Here is a 24132-nt window from a genome sequence, read left to right as displayed (position 1 = left end):
ACCCCACCCCAGCGCTGGGCACTTGTGTGGGACCCCCAACACGGGCGGGTTTGAGCTCTGCACCCCCAAAAAACCCGCGGTTCTTCTGCCCGGTACGAGGAGCCCTCCCGGCGCTGCAGCCGCTCGGCACAAGGATGCCGCTCGCCTGGCGATGCTTCCCTCCCCGGGGAAAGCAAAGCCCCGCGGCTCAGGGACTTCCACGGCTCCTCAGCGCGGCGGGTCCGGCGCGGGGGGAGCCGCGGGCACCGGGGACATCCGCGGGCACCGGGGACAAGCGGCGGTACCGGGGACATCGGCGGGGACATCGGCGGGGACATGCGCGGGGCCGCCCCCGGCCCGCCCCGAGCCGGGCATTGGCCGCGGGCGGCGGGGCGGAGGTGGCGGGGACGCCGCGCCCGCCTCCCGCCGCCGCTCCCCCAGCGCCGCCCGGCCAAGTTTAAACACCCCCGGCCGCGCCGCCCCGGAGTTCGCGGGACGTGCCGGGGAGCGGCTGCCAGGGGGGGCCCATCCCGTCCCGCCCCGCCCGGAGCGCCCCCGCCGCCGCCTATGCGGGAGCCGCGGGGCCGGCGGAGCCATGGACGGCGGCGGCGGGGCCCCGCCCGCGCTGGAGAAGAACGCGGCGGAGCTGACGGTCATGGACGTGTACGACATCGCCTCGGCCGTGGGGCAGGAGTTCGAGCGGGTCATCGACCAGCACGGCTGCGAGGCCATCGCCCGCCTCATGCCCAAGGTGGTGCGGGTGCTGGAGATCCTGGAGGTGCTCGTGAGCCGCAACCACATCAACCCCGAGATGGAGGAGCTGCGCCTGGAGCTCGACCGCCTGCGCCTCGAGAGGATGGACCGCATCGAGAAGGAGCGCAAGCACCAGAAGGTGCGGGCGGGGGTGGCGGGGACGCGGCGCGGGCAGCGCTGCCCCCGCAGAACGCAGCCGGGCCGGGGGGAGCCCCCCCAGCCGCCCAAACCCCCCCGCAGCCGCCGGGAAAACAAAGAGGGAGCCGGGATGCCGGGGGGAGCGGGCGGGGCACGGCCCGGGCGGGCCGATGCTGCCTTAGCGTCGCTGAGGGTTTGGGCGTGTTGTTGTTCTGTGTTTCCTTCCCTCCTGGAAGTTTCCTCCCTCCTTCCCATTCTCCTCCCCTTCCCCAGTCCCTGCATTTCCTTCCCCTTGTGTCTGCCCGATTAGGATTCCTGCTCCATCCCCTCTCCTGACGAGAGGGTAGTGCTGCTTCCTGCTAGGCCAGGAAAGGTCACTGGCAAGAATACACTTTCCCCTCCGGAGCTGGGAATGATTTAGCACTCTAGTTTTCCTGGCACGCACATCGGGTAGGCAAGTCCCAGGAGAGAGATGGAGGACCAAGCGATTTCAGGGCAGTGTTAGAGCTGGAGAGTAGGGAAGAGCACTCTCCCAAATTCCTGCTCCATCCTCTGATGGCTTGTTCTGGGGAGGTCACGGTGTTCCCTGACCCCACTCCGATGAAAACCCGAGGTGGAGATCATTTCCCATATCCTGTTACCCTCCTGGGGCAGCACAGCACGCTCCAGTCACTGCAGTGGCAGATCCAATCTTTAAACCATCGGGATAACTGATTCAAAGGAATGGTTCTTCCAGTGACTGCTAAATCATCCCTGCTGCCTCGTGCCATTCCTGCTCCCACCCACGGAGTCAGAATAAACAGGAGACAGGGGAGTTTCTGGAAGAGAGACCCCAAACTTCAAGATTTGGCTTGAATTTAAATAAATTCAAGTTTTATGTATTTAAATGAGCAATCTAGGGGACTTTCACTTAGCATATAGAAAATTCAGGATAATACCTGCAGCATTTTGCAGAGGAAGTCTCAGGGCAATGTCTCTGAAAAGGATGGTGAAAGATCTTTAATGTACAAAGCCTTGATAAGGAAGGAGGTCTGGAGAACAGATAAAGGGCGTTGGATATTTCCCAAATGCTGCAGAGTGAAGTGGATACTGAACTGCCCCAGAGTCATTGTACAAGTTGTTCTGTGTGGATGTTTCTGAAGTGTTAAAAAGTTTCCTAAAGGTGTCAGCTGATCTCCCTGCAGTCAAACACCTCTGCTCTGGCAGCTTCTCCGAGTCCTGAAGGGGCTCAGGGAGCGTTCAGACAATCCACAGGAAACTTTGCTGGACCCATATTTTAACAACAAAAAAGTACAAGATACACACGTGTATTTTTTTTATCAAGTTGATTCCCGGTGCACCAGGTCCCTGTAGAACTGTGGTGTCACATCATTTCTCTTCCTGTGGGAGGATTTGAAGAGTCTTTCACGGGACAGGTGCTGATAAGCACAAAAACTCAGACTGAGAAACAGTTCTGACCCAAAAGCCTCCAAAAACCCCCACCCAGACAAGCTTTTAGTGGTACTTGCAAGCATCAATTTATGAGATTTCAGCACTTTAAGTGCAAATGTGTTTTGCCCATAAACCTGGCTCAGCACCCCCTGCCTGGGGTTCCCTGAGCTGGCACAACTGTGGATCTGCCTTCTCTGGCTGGTCCTTCCACTAATGAGGAGCCAGAAGTTTAATCTCCGCTCCAATTCACCGGGCTCTGCAAGAGCAGTAAATGATGAAGTTTGCCTGGGCAAGCCGTAGGATAGCTGTGTGTTTACAGTGCAGCCACACCTAAATGATACAAGCTGAGGTGTTTTGGGGGCTTTGTGAGCGTTCTGGTTTGGCTCTGTCTGTGTTCTCAGAGCTGAGGAATGTGCTGGTTTATTGCTAAAATAGGTCACTGCGTTATTTTAGCTCCACAGTTGTAACAGGCAGCATCCCTGTAAATAGTGCAGGTGTTTGGCAATATCGGTTTCATTACAGATTTGCCTTTCTCTCGAGATAGTTTTAAGTAAAAGAGGTGGTGATTAATGACATTTTCTGTCCTTTTTAATAGTTAAACCTGCACAGCTTACCACACCTTTATGTAACTCGTTGTCTCTTTGCCATACAGTGTTTTCTGCAAACGTTTCAGCAGCAATACAGGGATAAATGCCAGGATAAAATGGCATTTGGACCCCAAAGTCACCGGGAACACGACTTCCCATTATCAGAGCAGGCATTCAAAGCACAGAGCTGTCCTTTAATCTCTTGGCAGAGCTTATTTTAGCCTGGAGCTGTGCTTGGCTGGGTTGTTGTGTGAATGTGTTTTGTTGTTAGGTAGGAGAGGGGCCTGTGGATGGATGTGAGAGTCAGCAGTGACTCAGCCTGGCTCCAGGGATCCGCGTGGAGCTTTCTGTTTGGAGCACAGACGTGAGCACGGAGCGGGGAATGCCCCCCACTGCAGGAGCCTGAAACACAGGGAAGCTTTTGGAACGAGCAAAGCTCTACATTTTCCTTGAGGACTCCTTTTTACCTTCTGTCCTAATCTGACCTCTGTGAGGATTGGTGACAGCTGCTCTCGACACCGAGTGTCCCCACAAATGGGAGCTGCTTTGCCCGGCCCCGCTGCCGCTGACACAGATGCCTCTCAGACATTCCAGAGGGACCCGTTGGCATGGGAAGCCCCACGGTTTGGGCTTGTGTTTACCACCTGCACCAGGAGCTCTGGCCCTGCTGCACCAGATCCCACACGTTGGTTTCCACTCGTGTTTCATAACAGAAACTCAGAGCAGAGACGCTGCTGGGTCACAATGAGCACGTCTGACCCCGACTGCCCGATCCTCACTCTGGGCTGGGTTGGGGGCATCTGGAACAGCTTTGCAGCTGCTTCTTGGGGTGCAGGAGGGGATTGTTTGCTGGTGTTTGGTTGTCTAACACAGCAGCCCCCTTAATCTGGTCCTCACAGCAGAACAGGGCACAGGGAGCATCCTTTGGGGAACTTGCACGGCACAAATGTCAGCACCGGGAACGATCTCCTCGTGCCTTTACATCCAGCACATCCCAAAAGGGGACTAGGATGCCTGGGTTCCTCATGGTGGCATTAGGAAAGCAGATGCCTTCTAAGACACTCAAAGTAGCCTCATTTTATTGTTTTCCATAATAGGATCATTACTGTAAATAGTCCAGTCAAAGACTCTTACCATGTTTTAAAATATGAATGTCTTGTCCTGGTCTACCCTCTAGGAATTAGAGCTGGTGGAGGATGTCTGGAGAGGGGAAGCACAGGACCTTCTCACCCAAATTGCACAGCTGCAGGAGGAGAATAAACAACTGATGACAAACTTGTCTCACAAAGACATTAATTTCACAGAAGAGGAGTTTCAGAAGCATGAAGGCAAGTTTGACACTTCAAATTCAATACTGGCTTTGTTATAAAAAGCGATACCTTATCAAAATATTTTGACTGGATGCTCTAGTGTGGTTTTTTTCCCTGTAGATTAATTCAGGCCTGGGGTTTGGAGTCTTGTTTGTTTGTTTAGTTGAGTTTTTTACCTGAATAGAAAAATCTCTGAATACTTGATGACACTGAAGACATGATAAGTAAGAGGTGAAGGTAGGAGGGAAAGAAAAGCCTGAACAGCTTTTTGTTTGTCTGAGAAGCATCTCTGCAAGTAAACTCTAGATACACTTTTTGGTCTGTCACTTTTTAGTTCTCACTTTGCAAAAAAAAACCACTCTTAAGCCCTGCTTATGTTTTTTTTAAATACAAACAGAATAATCCATTCAGTGTGGTTATTTCACAGCACCGTGCACAGAAACAAGTGCAGCTGTTGATCTGTTCAGAACTGTTGGTAAAGCAGCACATCAAGATTTCTGTCTCTGAACTGCCTCAGTCCCTGCATGGGGATATTCCAGGAGAAATCACTGTATTCTGACAGGAGAGGAGACACTGGTTTTACTTGGTTTACCTGCTTTTAGGCTTCCCTTAGTTTTTTGGGACTTCATCATCCAGCAACTGAAACAATTGCCAGGCTCAGCTCCCACCCCCAGCTCAGCCAGCAGCTCTTTCCCAGGAGCAGAGGAACAGATTCCTGTTTGCTCCGCTGTTCCCAGCACAGAATTCGAGATCCCGAGTGCATTCCGTGATGTCCTGAGTGGGAGTGCAAAGGGACAGCCAGTCTGAACACAGAGCAGCCAGCTGAGCCCCTGCAGCCTCCCCAGTAAAGCTCCAGGAACAAAGGGATGTCCCTTTCCAGGTACCAGGGGCTGGGATTAGTGCAGGTTTGCTGCAGGAGGAGGAAACTGCCCCACAGAGTGCAAGTGGCACCTGCTGTCACCCCGAGGCTGAGCACTGCACTGCTCACCTGCCCTGGGGAGAGCAGGAGGAAACCTTCACAAAGCAAAAACTGGGGAACCTCTCAAGAGGACCACTTTGACAAACCAAATGCAGCACTTCCAATTTAGGAGTCAGCGAGTGGCAAACGAGCAGCTCCACGTCGGGCTTTTAAAGTCCCGTTTAAAATTCAGAATGGCAGCAGTGAGTCATGGGCCGTGGAGACTGACATCTTGTTAGAAGGAACCAGCTTCCCCTTTGTTTTCTTTTCTTTTTTTTTTCCTTCTTTTTCCCTTCCAGGGGCCATCTAGCTCACTGCAGCTCATGTGCTTGCATTTAAATATAGCCACACTCCTCACATCCAGCCAGCCAAGCAGATGCCAGACGTGCTTTTCGTGTTATTTTTACTGTGTCTGCCCCGGGTAGAACAACACAAACAAAACCCATAAAGCCCGTTCCAGACTTCAGATTCTGGGATCGCTGATAGTCTTCAACCAAAATCATCAGTTTCAGTCAAATCACGTTAATTTACATCAGCCTGATCTTATTACCGGGGTCTGTTTTGCTCTTAGGAAATGTCGTCATTAACGAGCAGGGATAGATTTGTCTCCAGTGACTTGTTTGGGGAGCGTCAGCAAGCAGAGCTGCTGCTCTTTGGCAGTGTCCACCCTGGGATGTGATGCCTGGGGAGTCCAGAGAGGTTTTCAAGCTGCAGGCTGTGTCAGCTGGGCTGGCTGTGCCCAGACTGCAGTGCTCCCAGCGTGGTTCAGTGTTGTGCTGGTGTCTCCCCTCAGCACTGGCCCCAGGGAGCAGCAGCTCCTGCTTCCTCACCACGCGTTTTTTTGGCCCAGGCAACAGAGGCCGCTGATTTGGGTGTGCAGGATCCAAACTGTGAGCAGAGCAGGGTTCCTGTGGAAGGAACAACACAAACCACACAGGAGGGCTTGAAGATGAGTCTGTTCCACCCATTAAGGTGACTCCTCCCGAGCTCAGGCTGAGCCTGCCGGTGCTGACTGAGTGGAATATCCCAGGGAAATGCCACGAGCAAAGCTGATCCCAGTGTGTCAAACAGGCCGAGCAGGCTGTGTGTCAGTGCAGCAGGGAGCTGCTGGCTCAGCCTGCCTGTGGCAGGGGACAGGCAGCAGTTGTGTGACCCTCCTGTGCTGCAGAACCTCCAGTGCCCTTCCCAAGTGGAGTTGAACTTGTTCCAGGTGTTCAGGTGGTGGTGCAGTGCCCCGAGCCCTGCCTGGCACTTTGGCCTGCAGTGAGATGTGTGAACACAACATTAACAGATCCCTAAGCATAAACGACGGGGGGTTTTGTTTGGTTTTCATTTGGTTTGGGTTTTTTTCCCCAGTTTCTTTTCTTTTTTCCCTTGGTGTTCCCCTCCTGGCTGCTTTCCTTTCTCCTGCTGGAACAATGCTGTGATCCCAGCAATCCACAGGAAGCTGCTCATAGGATGTGCCTGGGGAAGCTGGCTGGGTGTGCCATTTCAGATCTTGCAGTTATTAGAGTTTGAATCATTTAGAGATAATTATTTTACATTTAGGGCACTTAGTGATTTCCCTCTCCTCCTTCCCAGCGCCTGAGGAAATGGAAGGAGATGTGACTGTTTCACAAACGCTTCCCACCTTTCCTTTCCCCTCCCATTGAAATAAAAATCATCGTGATTTGTGCACACAATTGAAGTTTTTTAGGTTTACCAAGTGTTAGGGAGAAAAATGAGCCCAGTGGGAGGAAAAGTAGTCAGCACTGAAATGGTCCTTTATTCTTTAAATAGCACCTGCTATCTGGAGATCTCAAAGCACCTCACAAGTTCTTATGAACAGAGCTGCACTCACCAGTCCTGCCTCCTTCTGGGTAAAACCTCCACTCTCAAGTGTCACTGCAGTTCCTCCACTTCGAGGCAAAGTTGGGGCATTGTTTTGGTTTTGAATACAGGTGATGTTTCAGGCCTGGCAGCAGTGGGTGGATCCAGGAACCTGCAGTGAGTTTTGGGGACACTGTGACGTGCCAGCCCCGTGTGTGAATGGAGAGTTGAGCAGCAGCGTGTCCTCCTTGTCCTCCCTGCTGGGAGTGAGCTGGTACCACAGCAGAGAACCCAAATTACCCTTCCAAGAACCAGAACCCAGAGCACAGGGCTGACAAGGAGCAGGGTCCAGAAACAGAGCAGGAAAATATACCCCAGAATTAAAAGAGAGGAGAGTGTAACACTTAGAAACAGAACACCATGGCACTGGCACTTCTTGTCTGGGGTTTGGCAGGAACATGCCCTGTGAACCAAACCAAATTCCCAGCCAGCCACGAGCACCAGTCCTTTTCCCAGCAGGGCAGTTCCCTGTTGGGTGCAGTTCCCCAGTGAGGGGTCAGAGCTGCTGTATCCCTGTTTCCCTGGTACACAGGGAGCCCAGAGCTGCTGAGGAGAGCACACCCAGCAGTTACTGCCTGTCTGAGCTCTGTCCTGCCCTGCTGTGTTATCCAGCAGATCCCACTGGAGCTGACCTGGGAGCTGGAGCTCCTCCAGGAATGCAGCCAAATTCTCTTATGGAGCAACTCTGGATTTCTCTGGTGAGGGAAGAACAAAACCAGAAAGTCTGAGCTGCTGTTAGAAAGTTAGACCTGCCTGGTTGCATTTGATGCAGGAAGAGCATATTTCTGATGTGGGAACTGCTTTAATATATTAAAAAGGAAGAGGCTTTCCAGCCACCCCAGAGTGGGGAGTGAATTATCACCACCTGCAGTTCATAAATGGAAGATGAGGACCTGCATAATAAAATACTTTGCCAAAGGTAATAGAAGTAGCAGCAGCCCCTGGATTTGAGTCCTGCCTGAGCTGGACTTTGGCCAGAGCAGGCAGGCACTGCCCTGCTCACAGAGTTTCATCTTCCAAGGATGTTATGAGATAATTTCGGACTGTCAGACCTGTCTCTGTGCCACTGTCAGGGAAGGCCAGAGCAGGGGATTCATCATCCCACCAAGTTAAATGCTCTGCTCTGTGTCTGCCCCGGAGCCCATCACTGCAGTGCCAGATCCATAATGGCACATGGAAGAATGATTCCTTGGTTTTTTTCCAGGTTAATGTAACCCTTCATTTATTTTCAGACAGGATCAGTGTTGGATTCTTGGCAACGTTCAGAACATCTTTCACCCCTGAAATCCCATGTAGGATTTTTCTCTCAAGTACAGTTGTTTTAAATAGGAATCATTACACAATAGGATGGTGGCAAAACATGAGGATGAAATATGTGAGCATAATTCAGATTGAATTTCTGTTCTGGATTCAGTACCCCCTGAAGGTTCTGCTTTCACCCAACACAAAACTGGGTTTCAACAAAAAAATCCTTCTAGTCCAGTGCTCCTCAGCTGATTTAGATCCAGGCACCATCCACCACAGTGACTGTTGTTTACATCTTGTTGAGGATCCAGACCATCTTCTTTACAATTTTCACAAGGCCTTGGCCAGCTGATTGCACAGATTTTCACACAGATAACTGAGCTCCCTGGGGCACAGTGTGAACATTGATGTAAAACTCCTGAGGCAGCAACGTGCAGCAGTGGCACTTCACTGTTACAAATGTTTCTGAGGACTGCCAGTTCCTTTTTCAAGGAGTTTCTGTGCAGTGGCTTTCTGGAGTGGATTGTGTTATCTGTGTTCTCTGTTACCCTTGAAGTAACCTTTAAAGCATCTTCCACCAGCTCTGTAATTTTACCAGCAGGCAACTTCCAGAGTCTTTACCTAAATACTGTCCTGTTGTTGAACACTGGTATTGTTCTCAGCCTCAGCAGCTCCTAAATGTCCTTGCTTTGATTTCTGTGTTGGTTTTTTAACCAGGGATGTCAGAGAGAGAGCGGCAAGTCATGAAGAAGCTGAAGGAAGTGGTTGATAAACAGAGGGATGAAATCAGAGCAAAGGACCGGGAACTCGGACTTAAAAATGAGGATGTAGAGGCTGTAAGTGGCCCTTGGCCTTCCTATTTCTCTTCTTTCTCAGCCATCTTCCACAGCCTGCTTTTAAATTTGAAGTTAGTGTAGAAGTGGAAGCAGTGCCAGTCTCAGTCCTGCAGCTGAGGTGTCCACAGAGCCCTGCAGCGCCCAAAATGGGCAGGCTGATGTGTCCTGGACCAGACTCTTGGCACGGGAACAGGGCAGGTGATTTCCTCTGGCTGCTTGGATGTCTCTCCCAGCTTTGGCAGTGCTGACTCAGCACCCAGGGATCCCTGCTCTGCCTGAGGGGGCTGCTGTGCATTTTGCACATTCCGTGTGCAGAAGTGGCAGCAGGGACTCCACACACACATCCCCACTGCAGGGACACTGTGGGGGTACCCACACACACATCCCCACTGCAGGGATACTGTGGGGGTACCCACACACACATCCCCACTGCAGGGATACTGTGGGGGTACCCACACACACATCCCCACTGCAGGGATGCTGTGGGGTACCCACACACACATCCCCACTGCAGGGACACTGTGGGGGTACCCACACACACATCCCCACTGCAGGGATGCTGTGGGGACACATTCCCACTGCAGGGATGCTGTGGGGGTACCCACACACACATCCCCACTGCAGGGACACTGTGGGGGTTCCCTCTGCGTGGGAAGGGGCTGGGAGGAAAGGGCCTGAGCTCAGCCAGCAGTGACTTGTGTTGCAGGTTCAGTCTCAGGTGAATCTCAGAAGTGTCTCCGGGATCTCGTCACGTCTTGGCACTTTCTGTGTTAGGAGCAGTGACCTCCTTACCCAAATTGTGCTTCCCATCCTCACGCTGCCTCCTCTCCTTAGGCCATGGGGCTCTTCTGCCCTAGTGAGGGCCAGGCCTGGGTGGCCTCTGCTCTGCCCAAGAGCCTCCTGCAGGTGCTGCAGCCCTTGGAATTGGGGCTGTCCACACACACCCAGCAGGTCACACCCTGGCCTGGGAGAGCCCCAGAGCTCAAAGCAAGGCCTGTAAACTGAACACTGAGGATCCCTCTGCCTTGTCTCTCTTCTACTCGGGGTTAAGATTTGATCCAGAATTCCATAAGACACCCTATCCTTCAACCTGGCTTTTTTTGGAGTTATAAGAAGTGATGGATGTGCTTTTAGCTGGAGAATTCCCTGTCCTGAGGGAAAAATGCCTCTTTCCTCTAGAAACCAATTAAATTTGGGTGACTGAAACTGTAGCAGGTCATTAGATACTAACAAACTAATCTGAGGAGAATTTTCCAGATTAAATCCAACCCACTCTTTCTCTAACACGATGTTTGGGACTGGGCCACCCTGGCTGATGGCTGAGGGGACACTGAACCTCTGGCACTGATGGGTTTTTTTGCAGCTTCAGCAGCAGCAGAACAGGTTAATGAAGATTAACCACGACCTGAGGCACCGGATCACGGTGGTGGAGGCGCAGGGGAAGGCCCTGATTGAGCAGAAGGTGGAGCTGGAAGCGTATCTGCAAACCAAGGAGCAGGAGATGGGCACCCTGAGGGCAGAGCTGGGCAAGCTCCGAGAGAAACTGCAGGGTGAGGACAGCCAGGAGAGCCACAATGGGGAGGAAGGCAAGGTAAGAGGCACTTTAAACCACTTTTAAACTGGTTTTTAAAAGGATTTGGCCTCCATACCGAGTACCCCTTTGGATAAAGGTAAATGGGATTGATGCACACCAGGGGCAATGGTGGGACGTGAGGACAGCGCTTTGTGTTCAGGTGTGACAGCAGTGATGTCACTCACTGCACGGGGCAGGAAGGACCCTGTTAGTGTGGATGGTGATCCAGTGGCACAAACCCCTCTTTCCTAAAGGAGGGAACCAGCCCTGCAGAAGGCAGAGTGGCAGCACAAGGCAGCAGTGAGGGAACAGCTCTGCATTTAGACTTGGCTGCTCATCCTGCACCCGTTGGGTCACCCACCAGAGCACAGAATTTGCCAGATATCAGAACAAATCATTGCCTCAAAAGAGAGTGTGAAACACCCACCTCACTGGCAGTGGGCACAATGTGCATCAGGAAGCAGAGGCAGAGGCTGGGGGGTACCTTGGTCCCCCTGGACTGTGAGAGCCAGTGTTGTGTTAACATGTCCCTGAACTGGGCAAGCACTGCATTAATGATGAAAAGGGTTATTTCATTGCTGTTAATTCTGCCAGGACACCCAGCTTTGTAAATGGGGCTGGGGAGCCCAGGCCTGGAGCCAGCAGGAGTGAAAGTGTCCTCAGTGTCTGCAGAGAAAGGATTCATTCTTCACCTCTCCCCAGCTCATCAGTTCCGTGGCAATGGCAACTCTTCTAATTAGAGCCGTTCCCGCTCCCTCTGCCAGGACAGAGCTCAGACAGGAATTGCAGTGGCAGGCAGAAAGCTGGAATGTTCCTGAAGGGACATTGCTTGTTGGCTTCAGTCAAGGACATTGGCCTTGGCTGCTCAGTCCCTGCTGATTGGAGCAAAATCCAGCAAAAATAGCTTCTTTGGGTCATGGTGTGGGGCAAATACACAACCCAAACAAGACACATCAGCTCAGACCATAAACTGGGGGGTGAAGAGGAGGAAAAGCTCTTGTTGGGTTGCATCAATCTTTATTCCCTGTGGTTCTGTGCAAAGGAATGTGCTTGGATGGAGGGGTGGTCAAACAGTGCCCAGGTGAGCATCACTCCACTGCCTCATCCCTGCAGGACAGGGACTGCAAGTGGGAATTCCCACTGCACCAACCTGAAACCACCTATCAGTAGATGGCAAAACTGGTCCACAAACACAACCCAAAAAGAGGGTGGGATCAGGCTTAAAAAAATGGACTGGTTAGGAATTTCAATCCTTAGCCCCTCAAATTTCCAGCTTGCATCCCACCCAGGGGCTCAGAGACTGCCATCTCTGCATCCTGCAAGGAGAGCTGGTGGCTGAGCTGGCAGCTCTGATTTGCTGTGCTGGCCTCTATCAGTCCTTGCAAAAAGCAGCACATTTCAGATGGGCTTTGCTACATTTCAGATGCCCTGCTGTGGAACAGAGTGCCCTGCATTTATCTGCACTGTTAGGAATCCACATTTTCACAAGCACTTTGTGCCTCAGAGTTCTGAGCAAGTGCTAGAGGGGCCAGGAAACACCCCCACGGGCCTGGGAGTGCAGACAAGTGCCTACAGAGCAAGGTCTGGCTTGTTGGGAGCCCCAGAAACTCGGTGGTGGGAGATGAAATTCCTCCAAGCTCCCAGTGAACTCTTCTTAGAGGACAAGGAGAGAGAAGGGGACGGGTGTGTGACCCCCTCATCTGCGGTTTTGTTCCTCTTTGTAGCCACATCTGGTGCTGACACCATTCCTGCTTTCTACATGAAGGCATTAGAGGGATAAATACTTAACCCTCCACATGATGTGTTTGCATCCAAAGGAGCCATCTCTTTGAGGGAGGAGCTGGAAGGAACTGCATGACCTTTGCTGTGCTGGTTTTTTTCAGTGTTTATGTAAAAGGCTGATGTTTGATTTACCCCATTTGTTAAAAGAATGAATTCTTTAAACTGGCTTGTTTATCAAAAATTGGACATTTTCAGTGGGCTTTCTGGCAGGAATTTCTCCACAGGAAAACCTTTATCCCCTCTGAGGTGGCTCAGGTTGGACTCTGTGCCCAGGCCTGGACATGTGCACAGGAAACCCCCAAGGGATAAGATCCCTGGGCTGCTCTTGGCTGCAAGTCTTTAACACGAAAAACAAACTCTAGATAAACACCTCAGACTCCTCCAACCTGCACTCACAGGATGAATTTAAAGCCCGTGTTTCACCTCCCCCAGGCAGAACCAAACAATGATGAGTGCCTGTCAGAGTCAGAAAAGATGGCACTGGACTTGAAAGATCCCAATCGGCCGAGGTTCACCTTGCAGGAGCTGCGGGACGTCCTTCACGAGAGGAACGAGCTGAAATCCAGGGTGTTTTTACTTCAAGAGGAGCTTTTGTATTACAAAAGGTGGGTCAGATCCCCTCTCCTGTTGCATGAAATACAGAGGGGAGCCAGAGGAGAGGTCTGGGAACAAGAAATGTGCTCTGAAATAGTGCCCAACAAGCTCTTGTTGCTGCAAAGGTTTAAGTAGAGGTTGCAGGGATATGGATATGGCTTTGGTTTGAACCTCAAATTTGGGAAAAAACGATTACAAACATTTAATCCTTTTGAACTTCAAATATGAGGGTAAGAGTGGGTCTCAAATGAAAATTCTAGATGTCTCATTCAATCCATTCCTCTTCTCCTCTCTTTGTCACAATGGGAAGAAAATATTGAACAGAGAGCCAGTTCTTGATGCTTTTCTGAAGAGAAAAATCTCCAGTTGATTTGAATGAGTTTGGAACAGATCCTTTTGCATTCCTTCATCCCCAGATTGAATTGTAGACCTTAAAGTGGCTTGGAAGGAGAACATTAATTACCTTTTCTTTCTTTCAAGTGAGGAAATGGAAGAAGAAACCAGACCCCCTCAACCTCCCCCCATAATTCAGCCCAAACCCTCAACTCAACCTGAATCTGGAATCAAACGACTGTAAGTAGCATATTTTCTATTTCTGGGGATAGTCTGCAAATACTAAATGTTTCTTACGGGTAGGACAGTTTTAAAGACTTTTAAAATGAAGATAACCACATTCCTACTGTCTGTGGGAGAGACACTGGAGGAGCACTTGGCTTTGGCCAAAACTCGTGCCTAGATCTGGGACAACTTTCAGTCTGGGGTTGTATTTCCCCATGAGCTCACTGTGCCCATTTCCCTGTTGATCAAAGCCTTTAGACCCTGTGGGAACAGCACAAAACCCTTCTGTTTGCTGAGCAAATTCTCTCCTGGAGAGGAGGTGTCAAAGAACCCCACCTTCCTCTGAGGTGTTTTGTGAAACCAAAGCTCCTGCCAGGGCTGGGCAATTCCCACTCCATTAGGAAATCACAGGCTTAGCCAGTCCATCTGTCCGTGGAAACTCCCTCCTGTACATTTATTTACACCAGATGAAGTCTCCCAACCTTACAGCAAACAACTCTTTGGATTTTTGTGCTCCTGGAAGCGTAACTTTTCTAACAGCACAGATGGTTTTGGAACAGGCATTTCATTCCACAGAAGAATCCAGGATTCCATCCTGTCCCCAGTCCTTGTTTAGTGACTCCAGCAGCCCTGTGACAATAAGTTCCACTGGAAGATCTGGACTGACCCAAAACACCATGAAGTCAGGAGGGCACTGCTGATTATTTTCATCATTATTATTATTATTAACTCTGCCTGTGCTCAGAGAACTCTTCCTCTCACATGACTAGAAAATACACTCAGTGTTCATTCTGCAACTGGGATGGTCTAAAAATAGCGACTTTGTGACACAAGATCTCCACTGTAAAGCTTCTCTTTCCTTTTCCATTTGTTTTAGTACTTTTCAAAGCTTACCCTCTCGTGGGGAATGGTTGGTTTCAGCTCATGCAGTTTGTGTTTGATTTGAAACACTGCCTTTGATGAAGCAAAGGCAGCATAAAAATGTAAATAGAGGCTGTGAGACACAGCCCATGGTGAGGAGGAATTAGCTTTGACTCTGCCTAAGCTGGAATGACTTCCTTTAGCTGTCCTGCTCTGTCTCTCTCTCTCTCTCCCTGTAGCCATCACATTAAATAAGAGAAAACTGCCTGAATAATCTGCAAGGGTGGTAGCAGTTTTCAGGTTTGTCTTATTCTTGCAGCCTGTCTGGACAGGATTTGTCTGGTGTGGGTTTATTTTCTCCCATCTCCCCTCTCTGTGTGTTGTCAACGGTGTCCTTGTAGATGGGCTTTAAAAGGACAGGGAATGTCACTGCTGGGAAAAGCAAAGAACACAAGTGTAGCCCCTGTCCTGTCCTGTCCTGTCCTGCAGTCCCTGCCTGCTCTGAGGTGTCTCCAGAGCTCTTTTCCCCCAGGATACCTCTGGATTCCTGAGGAACAAACACAGAGGCACAGAAACCCTCTGTGCCTAAAGATGGGGTGAAAACTTGGAGTGCTGCTGTCTTTGTGCAGAGAGCCTTCCCACAGCAAAGTGGGTTTTTTTTTTTCCCCCCTCTGTTTCAGACTTTTCTTCCTGATTAAAGCTGAAGTACAAAAACAGGAGGCCCTGCTGGTCCTCTCAGGGGAAGTTTTAGCCTTGCCTGTGCACTGTGCCCTTTTTCCCTTCCCCACACGGTGTCTGGGGGAATGAACCACGTGTAAATTGTAGCCTGTGCCCTCCAGGATGTGCTCAGGTGATTCTCCATAAAGAAAGGAAAGCACAAGTTACAGAAATCAGCAGTTTTTCCTGGGTTGGCTCGTTTGAGTTCTGATCTCAGACTGACTGACTTCTACAGTTGTCTCTCCCCCATCACATGACAGTTTTAATGAAATAATGTAACCAGGAAGCTTTAGTGAGGAGGAAAAGTCCCAAGGATTAAAAATGCTCCCTCTGTTTGGAGGAGAAAACTCCCTTTTGTTCTCTCCTGAAGGCTACGTGCTTGTCTGTCCCTGATGTCATGCCTCAAACAGCCAGGAGTTTTCTCCCTGTTCTCCCACTCTACCGAAGCTGATGTGTGTGTGTGTGTGAGTTCTGCAGCTCAGGGTGTGCCACATGGCATAAAAACAGCAATCCTGGCTGCTGCCCACGATCCAACGGTGTTTGCTCGTTTGTTTTTGGGTTTAACTCAGAGCAGGAGTTAGGGATTGTTGGGGACAGCTGCTGTTGGTCACAGGTGAAATGTCTCTCGTGATCTCAACCTAACCTTTAACTGACATTAGTCCACAGTTCAAAAAATTATTTGGCCCGAGGGAGAAGCTGTGAGGAGAATCCTTAGGGGAGCAGAGGGTGTTGCAGGTACGGTGCAGGGGTGCTGGCAGGGGGGTGTCTGGGCACAGAGCTCTCAGCTCTCTCAGCTGCATGGATTGTCTAATAATGCTCAGCAAGTGCTGGAGCCTCACCAAGAGCCAGTCCTGCTGTGAGCAGCTCCCCAGTGTCCCTGGCAGGGCAGTTGCAGGGTGTCCCTTCAGCACTCAGTGCCTGCAGTTGGCATCTCCCTGCATGTGAAACCATCAGGTTCCTTTGGGACAGACACACAGGCCCTTTAACTCCCAGCTTTCTCAGGGGGTTCTTTCAACATTTCACCTGCAGTGCTGGTTTTGAACTTGAAACTCTCGACTGCAATTTCTGTAAATTGAACTGTGATGCCGGTCCTCTGTAACCCCGTTTTCCTGTGAACACCCAGTAGTCACAGCAGAGTTTTGTAGTCCTTAACATCCCCCTTCATCCTCCATTTCACTGTGCCTGTGCCTGTTTGTCTCTTGGGAAGTGAGCATTCCCTCTGCTCTGCACTGCTGGGGGTGGTGACACTCTGATGGACTCCAAGCCAGGTCGCAGCTGCCTCGCACCAGGAAAAGTGGTATCTTTTAGACCTCCCAAAGCAATTGGAACTCTCACCATGGCTGGTTTCTCTAAAGCAGAGTTTTCCCCCCAGGAAGAGCTGTCCTGGGTGATGCAGATCCGCCTCTCCCCGTCCCGTGTCCCTGCTGTTGGAATTCCAAGTAACCCCGTGTAGCGTGTTTGCCTTTTCTCTTTTCATGGAATGCTTTTCTTTCCCTCGCTCCGGTCTCACCTCTTCTGTGTCTGTCCTTTCCTGCCCAGGATCTTTACAGCCATAATGCCCATGGTAGCAGCTGGGTTGATTCCAGACGATCCCACATTGCAGCCCATCAGAAGACTTGTGTCCCTTGTAGGAATATTTTTGTTTAAAAATGTTTGGTACTGTGGTTTCCCCCTGCATGCCCCCCTGTTAACCCTCCCTGCTGGTTGCGTTCTCCTGGTGCCTGTGGGATCCCCCAGGATCCAAGTGCCCATCAGAACGACCAGTCAGTCCTCCACTCATCACAGTCCCCAACTCATCCTCAATATTGACCTTTTATCCCCTTTTGCCCTAATGTTGCCATGCTAAACCCGTCAGTATTCCTTGGAAAAGTGGTGCAATCTGCAGTTTTAACCAGCATCTCTTAATTCTGCTTCCTGAGCGTGGCTACTCCCAGTGCTCACCAGTGCTCACCTTCTGAGAAACTCGTTGCTGATGATTTGTTACAGTGAGTTGGAGTCACAGAATGGAGTGGCTGATTTCTACATTAATTCCCAGTGTTAATTTTAATTACAGGCTGTTGCTTCCATGGCTTTCTATCTCTGCCCTGTATATTATGTCTCTAATTATGTATTTTGGAACAGAGTGTACACTCCATAACCCATTCTGTCATCCAATTCTTGGCTCTCCCTGCAAGATGTACTGACAATTGTCAGTGCAAAGTCTCTTTGCCTTAGAATTGCTGCTTTAGTGACTTTATATTTACAGCAGTACTCCAGTATTTAAATTCCCTTCCTCTCCACACAGACAGGCTTTTCCCAAACATCCTCCAGGAGAATTTTCTAGGCATAAACACAATTGTCATTGTTTCAGGAGGAATTTTAAAAGCTGAACCCTTTAGGGATCTTACAACCATATTTTTCTCTTGCCTTATTTCATGATAAAATTAAAAATTACTGAACTTTGCCATTTAAAACTTGCTGCATAAACACAGCAGTCCTTTGTGTGGCCTCCCAGACAGCTCCCAGGCAGGAGCACACAAAGCCTTGGTCACTAAAAGCTTCTTTTATCAGCTGGAAGTGGCTCTGGCCCTGAGAAGACATTCCCTAGGGGTGTGAATTCAGGGGCTCCTGGGATGGAGGTGGTAGAAGAGTGTGAGGTTAATGAGGTGCCACAGACTTCCTTCACCATTAAGGCTGCACATTTGAAGCCAGGAAATGCAAAAGTTCAGGTCCTGCTGGCAGCATCAATTGCCTGGCATTGCACTGGTGTGGTGTTCTGTATCACTTTCTAGTCAGCAAATAATAATTCTTAATATTCTCAGTAATTATCATCATGCCCATCTGCACATCTGATGGGATGCTTTCCCAGGAAAGCTGCCTTAAACCTCCTCTGCCACAACTGCAGCCTCCTGTGTGACTGGAAGGCAGAATTTCCTGGGCTGCACGAGGCAGCTGGGATGGTTGGGATCAGCTGGGATGGTTGGGATGTGGTGCTGGGAGGGGTGGAAGGGACTGTGGGAGGAGGGAGGACACTGAGGATGGGGGCGTGGACTCAGCCTCAGGTTTATGCCCCGATATTCCCCCACCTGCCAAAGCTGAGTTTGTATTTGCACAGTCCCTTCCTGTGGAAGCTTTAGGAGTTCCTGGCCTGGATGCCAGCTGTGTGACACTTGGTACAGCACAGCCAAAACAATCTTTGCCCCTGTCAGTCCTTTGGGAGCTGGAACCCCAACTTTTGCATCTCTCAGCAGACCCAAACCCTGCACTAACAACACCCCTCGTGCTGAACTCACAGCAAACACTGACTTTGCCTAATCCAGTAACTTCCTCCCACACCAATAAAACAACCCTAAGGATTTTCCCACCCGTGTTTGTGGCTGGCAGTTTGCTGGTGGCTGAAGTGGCTGTTGGTTCCTGTGTGTCGTTCTCTGCGAGCACCAGGCCGTGGGACAGGGAATGACGTGCACGCTCGGGGGCATTTCTTCAGCCCTCATCCTGCAAACCCCCGTGCACTTTGGTGCCTTTATTCCTTTAGTTTTGCAGGAAATCAAGTCTGTGAATCAAAATCTGAACACTGGGAAAAAAAATGCGGAGACTTATTTTTCTTATCTTACAAATGAGATCCTTTGACACCCTTCCAAAAAAATGTCCTATCCACAAATAAACGGATTTAATGCAAAGATACCACTTTACCCATGCCCAGGAACTAACCTGTATCGTGTTGCTTCCTTACCTGAGGGCTGGGGAGGGGGGATGAACACCTGAATGGTACCTGCACCTTGTAGAGTCAACAGCATTTACAGCTTATCTGAAGCTTCCTCAGCCAAACTGCTCGAGACTGCCGTGACTCCATCCCTAACAACATCCCGACCGCGCTCCCGGGGGCTGCTCTGCCTTGACTTTTTGCAGATGCAACAGATTTTTTTTGCTCTGTGTTTTGTTGTGTACCAGGGGGAGGGTGTTGGAAGTGTTTTCAGGGTGGTAACCACTCTCCTTTCTTTTCTCTCCCTTCCCCTCCCCTCCCGGCAGGTTTAGCTTCTTCTCCCGCGATAAGAAACGTTTGCAGGCGGCGCAGAGAAACGTCCACTTCCAGGGGACTTTTGGGGAATGGTCAAACTCGAGTAGGGATGACTCCTACATGGAACAAGGCCAGGAGGCCCTGCAGCACCTGTGACTGAAGCCCTGAGTGTCCTGTTTGCTGCAGTGGATCCGACAGAGCCGTGCCCAGCAGCTCCTGTGAAGCACCGCGGCAGCTCCTCGCTGGTTTCGCCTCGCACACCTCGGGGTTGTTCCAGACCCTCCCAAAGGGATCCCTCGCTGTTCCCTTGGGGACTGTTTGCTGCAAACGGAGCCCAAGCTTTGTAGTAAGAGTTGCTGCCACCCTGGGACATGGAAGCTCCTAGATGACTTGTTCTGTGCCGAATAACAAGTCCACGGCCTTGTTCTTGCATTAACTACAGTAACACAAGCCTCTCGAAACCAAAAAAGGACCCGTGCCGCTGTTAGAAGTTTGTTTGCAGTGTCCAGCATCTAGTACAGGGCAAAGACTCTTCCACCCTGGTTGTTAACACTATTGGTTGTTTGCTTTTTCATTTCTGTGAGAATTTTTCTTTCAAGAGGGACACGACAGCCGGACCCCCTCGGTGGCAGCCCGAGCTGTGCCGTGTCCCGTCCGTGCCGCTGGCATCGGCACCCTGAGGAGGAGCCCCTGGGAACCCACCTGGCCCAGGGAGAAACTGGAGCAGCCTCGGGAGGGGCACTGAGTGTGCATTTCCCTCGTGCTTAGAGTGCCTAAAGCATGAAGAGTCCTGGATGAGGTGAGCGTGCCTTGTGTTCTGCCCTGAGTTCTGCAGTGTTAATGGAGTACAAATTGCTCACAGGGAGGAATCCCAACTCTTGGATTGTTTCCTTCTTAGTGGGGACTTCCCACCTCCCCCAAGAGTAGCAGGCAGCTGCTGGAAAGGAATTGGAGCTTTCCCACAGACAGGTTTTGAATGAAGTCACACTCCAGTTTCCTGTCCAGGTAAAACTGCCCAACTTCAGAGGGCAGCATGTCCTCAGCTGTTACACTGACCTGGAGATGGCCCCAACTCCAACCTCAACACTAAATGCTCTGTGGGCAGAGCAGTGAATCCTGTGTGCAGCTGCTCCCCTGCTGTTGGCTCCTGTCTGGGCAGCCCCTGTTACAGGGCTTAACTTGCCAGCCAGCCCAACTGCCGGGGGCTGGGATTTAATCTGCTCTGCAGTTGGGCTGGGATTTAATCTGCTCTGCAGTTGGGCTTGGGAGAGGCCTGGCCTGACTGAGGTCAGACTTAGAACACTAAAACTCCATAACTTGTGTCCAGCTCATGTCAGAGCATCCCCCCTGTACCACACACTCCACAGGCTCCCCCCAGGGTGGGAGAAGGCGAGGCCTGGGCTGAGGGGTCTCTGTGTGCTGGAGGGTCTGTGCTGAGGGGTCTCTGTGCTGGGGCTGCTGCTGAGAACACCCAGTGATGGCAGGGCCAGGGGCAGCTCCTGCTCGTGCAGTTCAGTGCCAGGAGCTGCTGGTACCACCCCCCCAGCAGCTCCACCTGCTCTGGGAAGAGCCTCCCCTCAGGAGTGGCACCAGGGATAGGAAACAACTGCTCAGGCTGGGGAAAAGCTCCAGCTGCTCTGGGTACTGAGTGCAGGAGGAACTGCTGAAGGACTCCTGGATGGGTTTAGTGCAGGCCAGTTGTTCTTAGTACAGGGTTATCCAAGACTGGATTCTTTGACGTGTGTGAGCACAGCAAAGCGTTCTCAGCCTGGCTGTAGTGAAAAGCCTGACAGGGAACTGTTCCCTGCAGTGTGGGCTCTGTGCTGCTCTGCTCCTGACTGCAGCTGCTTCATTCCAAACACAGATCTTCCATGTGTTCTAGGCAGGGAAGGTGTTTACTGTTCCCCCCTGGTGCTCCTGCAGCTGGGGCAGGGGGCACACGTGGCCTTACAGGAGACACCTGCATTAGACACAGTGACAGGAATTGGGCAGGTGAGCTTTTGCCTGGTTGTGTTTTGGGAACACCCACGGAACAGCAGCAATTCTTAAATGGGAGGGAGTGTCCTAATTTAATGAGACTTAAGTTGCCAAGATCTGGCTTCACTTCCATATGAGAAAAGCAGAAGCCCAGTCCAGTTCCATCCTGCTGCTGAATTGGGAGTGACCCTGCGGAGCCTCTGCCAGGCACAGTCCAGTCGAGTGGCACATCCAGGAGGGGTGCAGTGAGCCCAAACAATGCCAGAGTAAGCACATCCCTTTGGAAAGGAGCTGAGAGCAGTGAGCTGGGATAATGGAACCACACAGACCGAGCCTAAGCCGTGCTCCTGGTGCAGCAAAGCCCGGCCCAGAGCCCAGTAAAGCCCAGCCCAGAGCCCTGGGCACACTGTCAGGCCAGATCTGCAGCAACATCAAAGCACAGCACTAAGCAGGACAAGCTTCCCCCACTCATCTCTGCAGCCCATTACCTCAAACACCTCGTTGTTAGTTCCTCCTGACCTGCTGCCATTAACCACTCGTTGTCGTGCTGGAAGTGCTGAGTCCACAAGTGCCATCGGGAAGGATGGCCCAGAGGGAAGCATTTGTGAAGATTTTGGATCTGTCACGTGTTGGTTCTCTGTATTCAAGGAACATCTGCTGTTAGAAAAGGGGCCAGGATGGTGGCAGGTAAGGGGTGTCACAATCCTGCCTGCCAAGTGCAGGATCAGACATTTTATGGGTTAGTTTATTTTATTTTTTTTTTGGTTGGACAGTAAATCATTTTAACAGTTTAATAAATATTTCTGAAAAACACTTATTTCTGCAACAGCTGTGTCCTCTTTTTTCCCCTGTGGAAAGTTAATACCAGCCCTTCTTGGGGATGCAGCCCATGGATCTGTGTGTGTACAACTCTTTATGGAAATACAGCATCAAACTGGGCAAGGTTTAGGACAGGGCAGTCCAAAAGGCTTACAAAATATAGTTTAAATATGTTACCTGTCTGGCTTATGATGACAACAACACAATAGAGCCCTTTCTAGAAAGCACTGTAAGCTCTCCAAAGGAGATGAGTGTCTGTACAGACATATCCTGGCTCTGAAACAGATGCTTGGCCTCTGCTTTCCCCAAATCAGCAGCAAACCCACTTTCCAGAGCGGATTTAAACCCTGTGCAAGGCAGAGCTCCACTGGCAGAGAGGAGAGAACAGAGCGGGTGCAGCTGCAACATTTACCCATGACACCATCCCTCAGGGAACATCCATGGATTCATCAGGAACATGAGGCATTTTCTGACCTGTTTACTGCTCTGTGCTGCACATTCCTGGGGTACAAAGGAGCCACAGCTTCCCATGAGTACAAAATGGATTGGCCACGTGCTTGTCTCTCACCTGGCAGAACTAGTTAAGGACACAGCATCACCAAAGGTCTCACCTGTCCCAGCATCTTCAAGAAAATGAAATCATTCCCATCAGCTTCTGTTTTGGGGCCCATTTTTCAGAAGCTTTAGTTCGTTGCTATTCTATTCCTGTATTTCCAATGAGTGAGCGTTTCATGGTCACCTATCTGTGCTTATCATCATCTCTTTGCTTCTTGGGCTCTCTCTCCCTGCTCCGGTCTCTGTCCCTGTCCTTCCTGTCTCTGTCCTTCCTGTCCCTCCCTCTGCTCCGCTCCTCTCTGGAGTCCCTGTCTCTCTCACCGTCGCCCCAAGCCCACGAGCGCTCCCTCTCCCCCCAGCGCTTGTCTCTGCTCCTCTCGTGGTCCCGGTCCCTCGTTCTCCAGTCCCTCGTTCCCTCACGATTCCAGTTCCTTTTCTCCGATGATCCTTCTCCATAGAAATCGTTTTTCACGTTCGGCAGATTGATGGGCTTTCGGAAAGGTCTGTCCCGTCCTCCGAACCGCAGCTGCCCGGATTCCTTTTTGCCTCCAAAGCCACCTCCGAGCCTGCGGGGGATCCATCCTTTGAGAGTCCTTTCCAGCTCAAAGTCTACAAAGATCTCGTGCTGGTCGATGACGAGCCTGTTGGCGTCCCTGTGGGCCTTCAGGAGAGCGCGCTCCTCCTTGTACTCAACGAAGGCGTAACCCTTGGAAAAGCCCGTGACCAGGTCCCGAACCAGACGGATCTTCCTGATGTCTCCGTATCGGGAAAAGACCTCCTTTAGCTTCTCTTCCGTGGTCTGAAGGTTGAGCCTCGCCACGAAGAGGGTGAGGTGAGGATCTCCCGTGACTCCCTTGTTGGGCACGTACCGCGCCAGCATGGCCCGCCAGATGGCCCGGTCGTGGGGCTCCTCATCGGTGCCGTCGATGCTGCCGGCCTTGAGCGGGTCGTACTCCTTGGCTATGGGGGCCCAGTCAGCCATGGCCTGCGGGGGCAAACACAAATCGTCCGTGCTCACAGGAGCAGGCACAGGCTGTGCGAGGAGCGCTCCCAGCCCCGATGTGCTGTGCCTTCATTCACAAAACCCACAGTGAGACAAACGTTACTGAAGCGGCCGCGTGGCTGCTGCCCGAGTGCCCCTGGCTGGGCAGGGCCGTGGCGGGGCCCGGAGCCGCCCCCGGGGAGCCCGCGGGCCCGGCCCGGCCCGTTCCAAGCCCGAGGAGGCCCCTCAGCCCCGCTCCCGCCGCCGCCTCTCCCCTCCCCTCCTGTCCCGGTTCTCCGGGCCGGGGCAGCCGCGGCCGCTCCCGCCGGGCTCCATTTCAGCCCCTTTCCCCGCTCCCGCCCGGCCGGAGCGCTCCCGTCCCCCCGGCCCAGCCCCGCTCCCGGAGGGCGCTGCGGACCCGGCTCGGTGCCGGTTGCCGGGGCTGATCGAGGGCCCCCCGTCCCTTACCGGCAGCGGCGGGCGGGCGGTGCCTCCTCAGGGGAAGGGGCAGGGCGGGAAGCGCGGCCGGGTCGCGGCCACGGGCCCGGCGGGGGCGGGAGGGGCCGCTCCGCCCGCGGCAGCGCCGCCCGGGCCGGCGGGAGGGAGGGAGG

General features: G+C 51.8%; 2 protein-coding genes across 2 annotated transcripts; one reads left to right on the top strand and one right to left on the bottom strand.

Moving 5' to 3' along the window:
• Positions 1 to 315: 315 nt before the first annotated feature.
• On the top strand, positions 316 to 21978 carry RILPL1 (Rab interacting lysosomal protein like 1). Its single transcript, XM_050318321.1, is given in 8 exon segments — positions 316 to 363; positions 365 to 871; positions 4066 to 4216; positions 8988 to 9106; positions 10470 to 10697; positions 12894 to 13066; positions 13536 to 13628; positions 19200 to 21978. Coding segments are annotated over 8 exon segments (1464 nt in total). The 3' UTR covers positions 19345 to 21978.
• A 468-nt stretch (positions 21979 to 22446) lies between these two features.
• On the bottom strand, positions 22447 to 24122 carry SNRNP35 (small nuclear ribonucleoprotein U11/U12 subunit 35). The gene is made up of 2 exons (XM_050318326.1): positions 23990 to 24122; positions 22447 to 23524 (listed from the first exon to the last, which is right to left on the bottom strand). The coding sequence occupies exon 2, from the start codon at positions 23519 to 23521 to the stop codon at positions 22724 to 22726; it is 798 nt and encodes a 265-aa protein (XP_050174283.1). The 5' UTR covers positions 23522 to 23524; positions 23990 to 24122; the 3' UTR covers positions 22447 to 22723.
• Between the last annotated feature and the right edge of the window lie 10 nt (positions 24123 to 24132).

Source organism: Myiozetetes cayanensis, unplaced genomic scaffold, assembly GCF_022539395.1.
Source record: "Myiozetetes cayanensis isolate MyiCay16 unplaced genomic scaffold, myiCay2020 scf21, whole genome shotgun sequence".
Classification (NCBI taxonomy): domain Eukaryota; kingdom Metazoa; phylum Chordata; class Aves; order Passeriformes; family Tyrannidae; genus Myiozetetes; species Myiozetetes cayanensis.
This window is presented reverse-complemented; position numbering and strand designations above follow the sequence as displayed.

Excerpts from the sequence above, each read along its gene's own strand:
- SNRNP35 (XM_050318326.1), bottom strand. The coding sequence starts at position 23,521 with ATGGCTGACTGGGCCCCCATAGCCAAGGAGTACGACCCGCTCAAGGCC.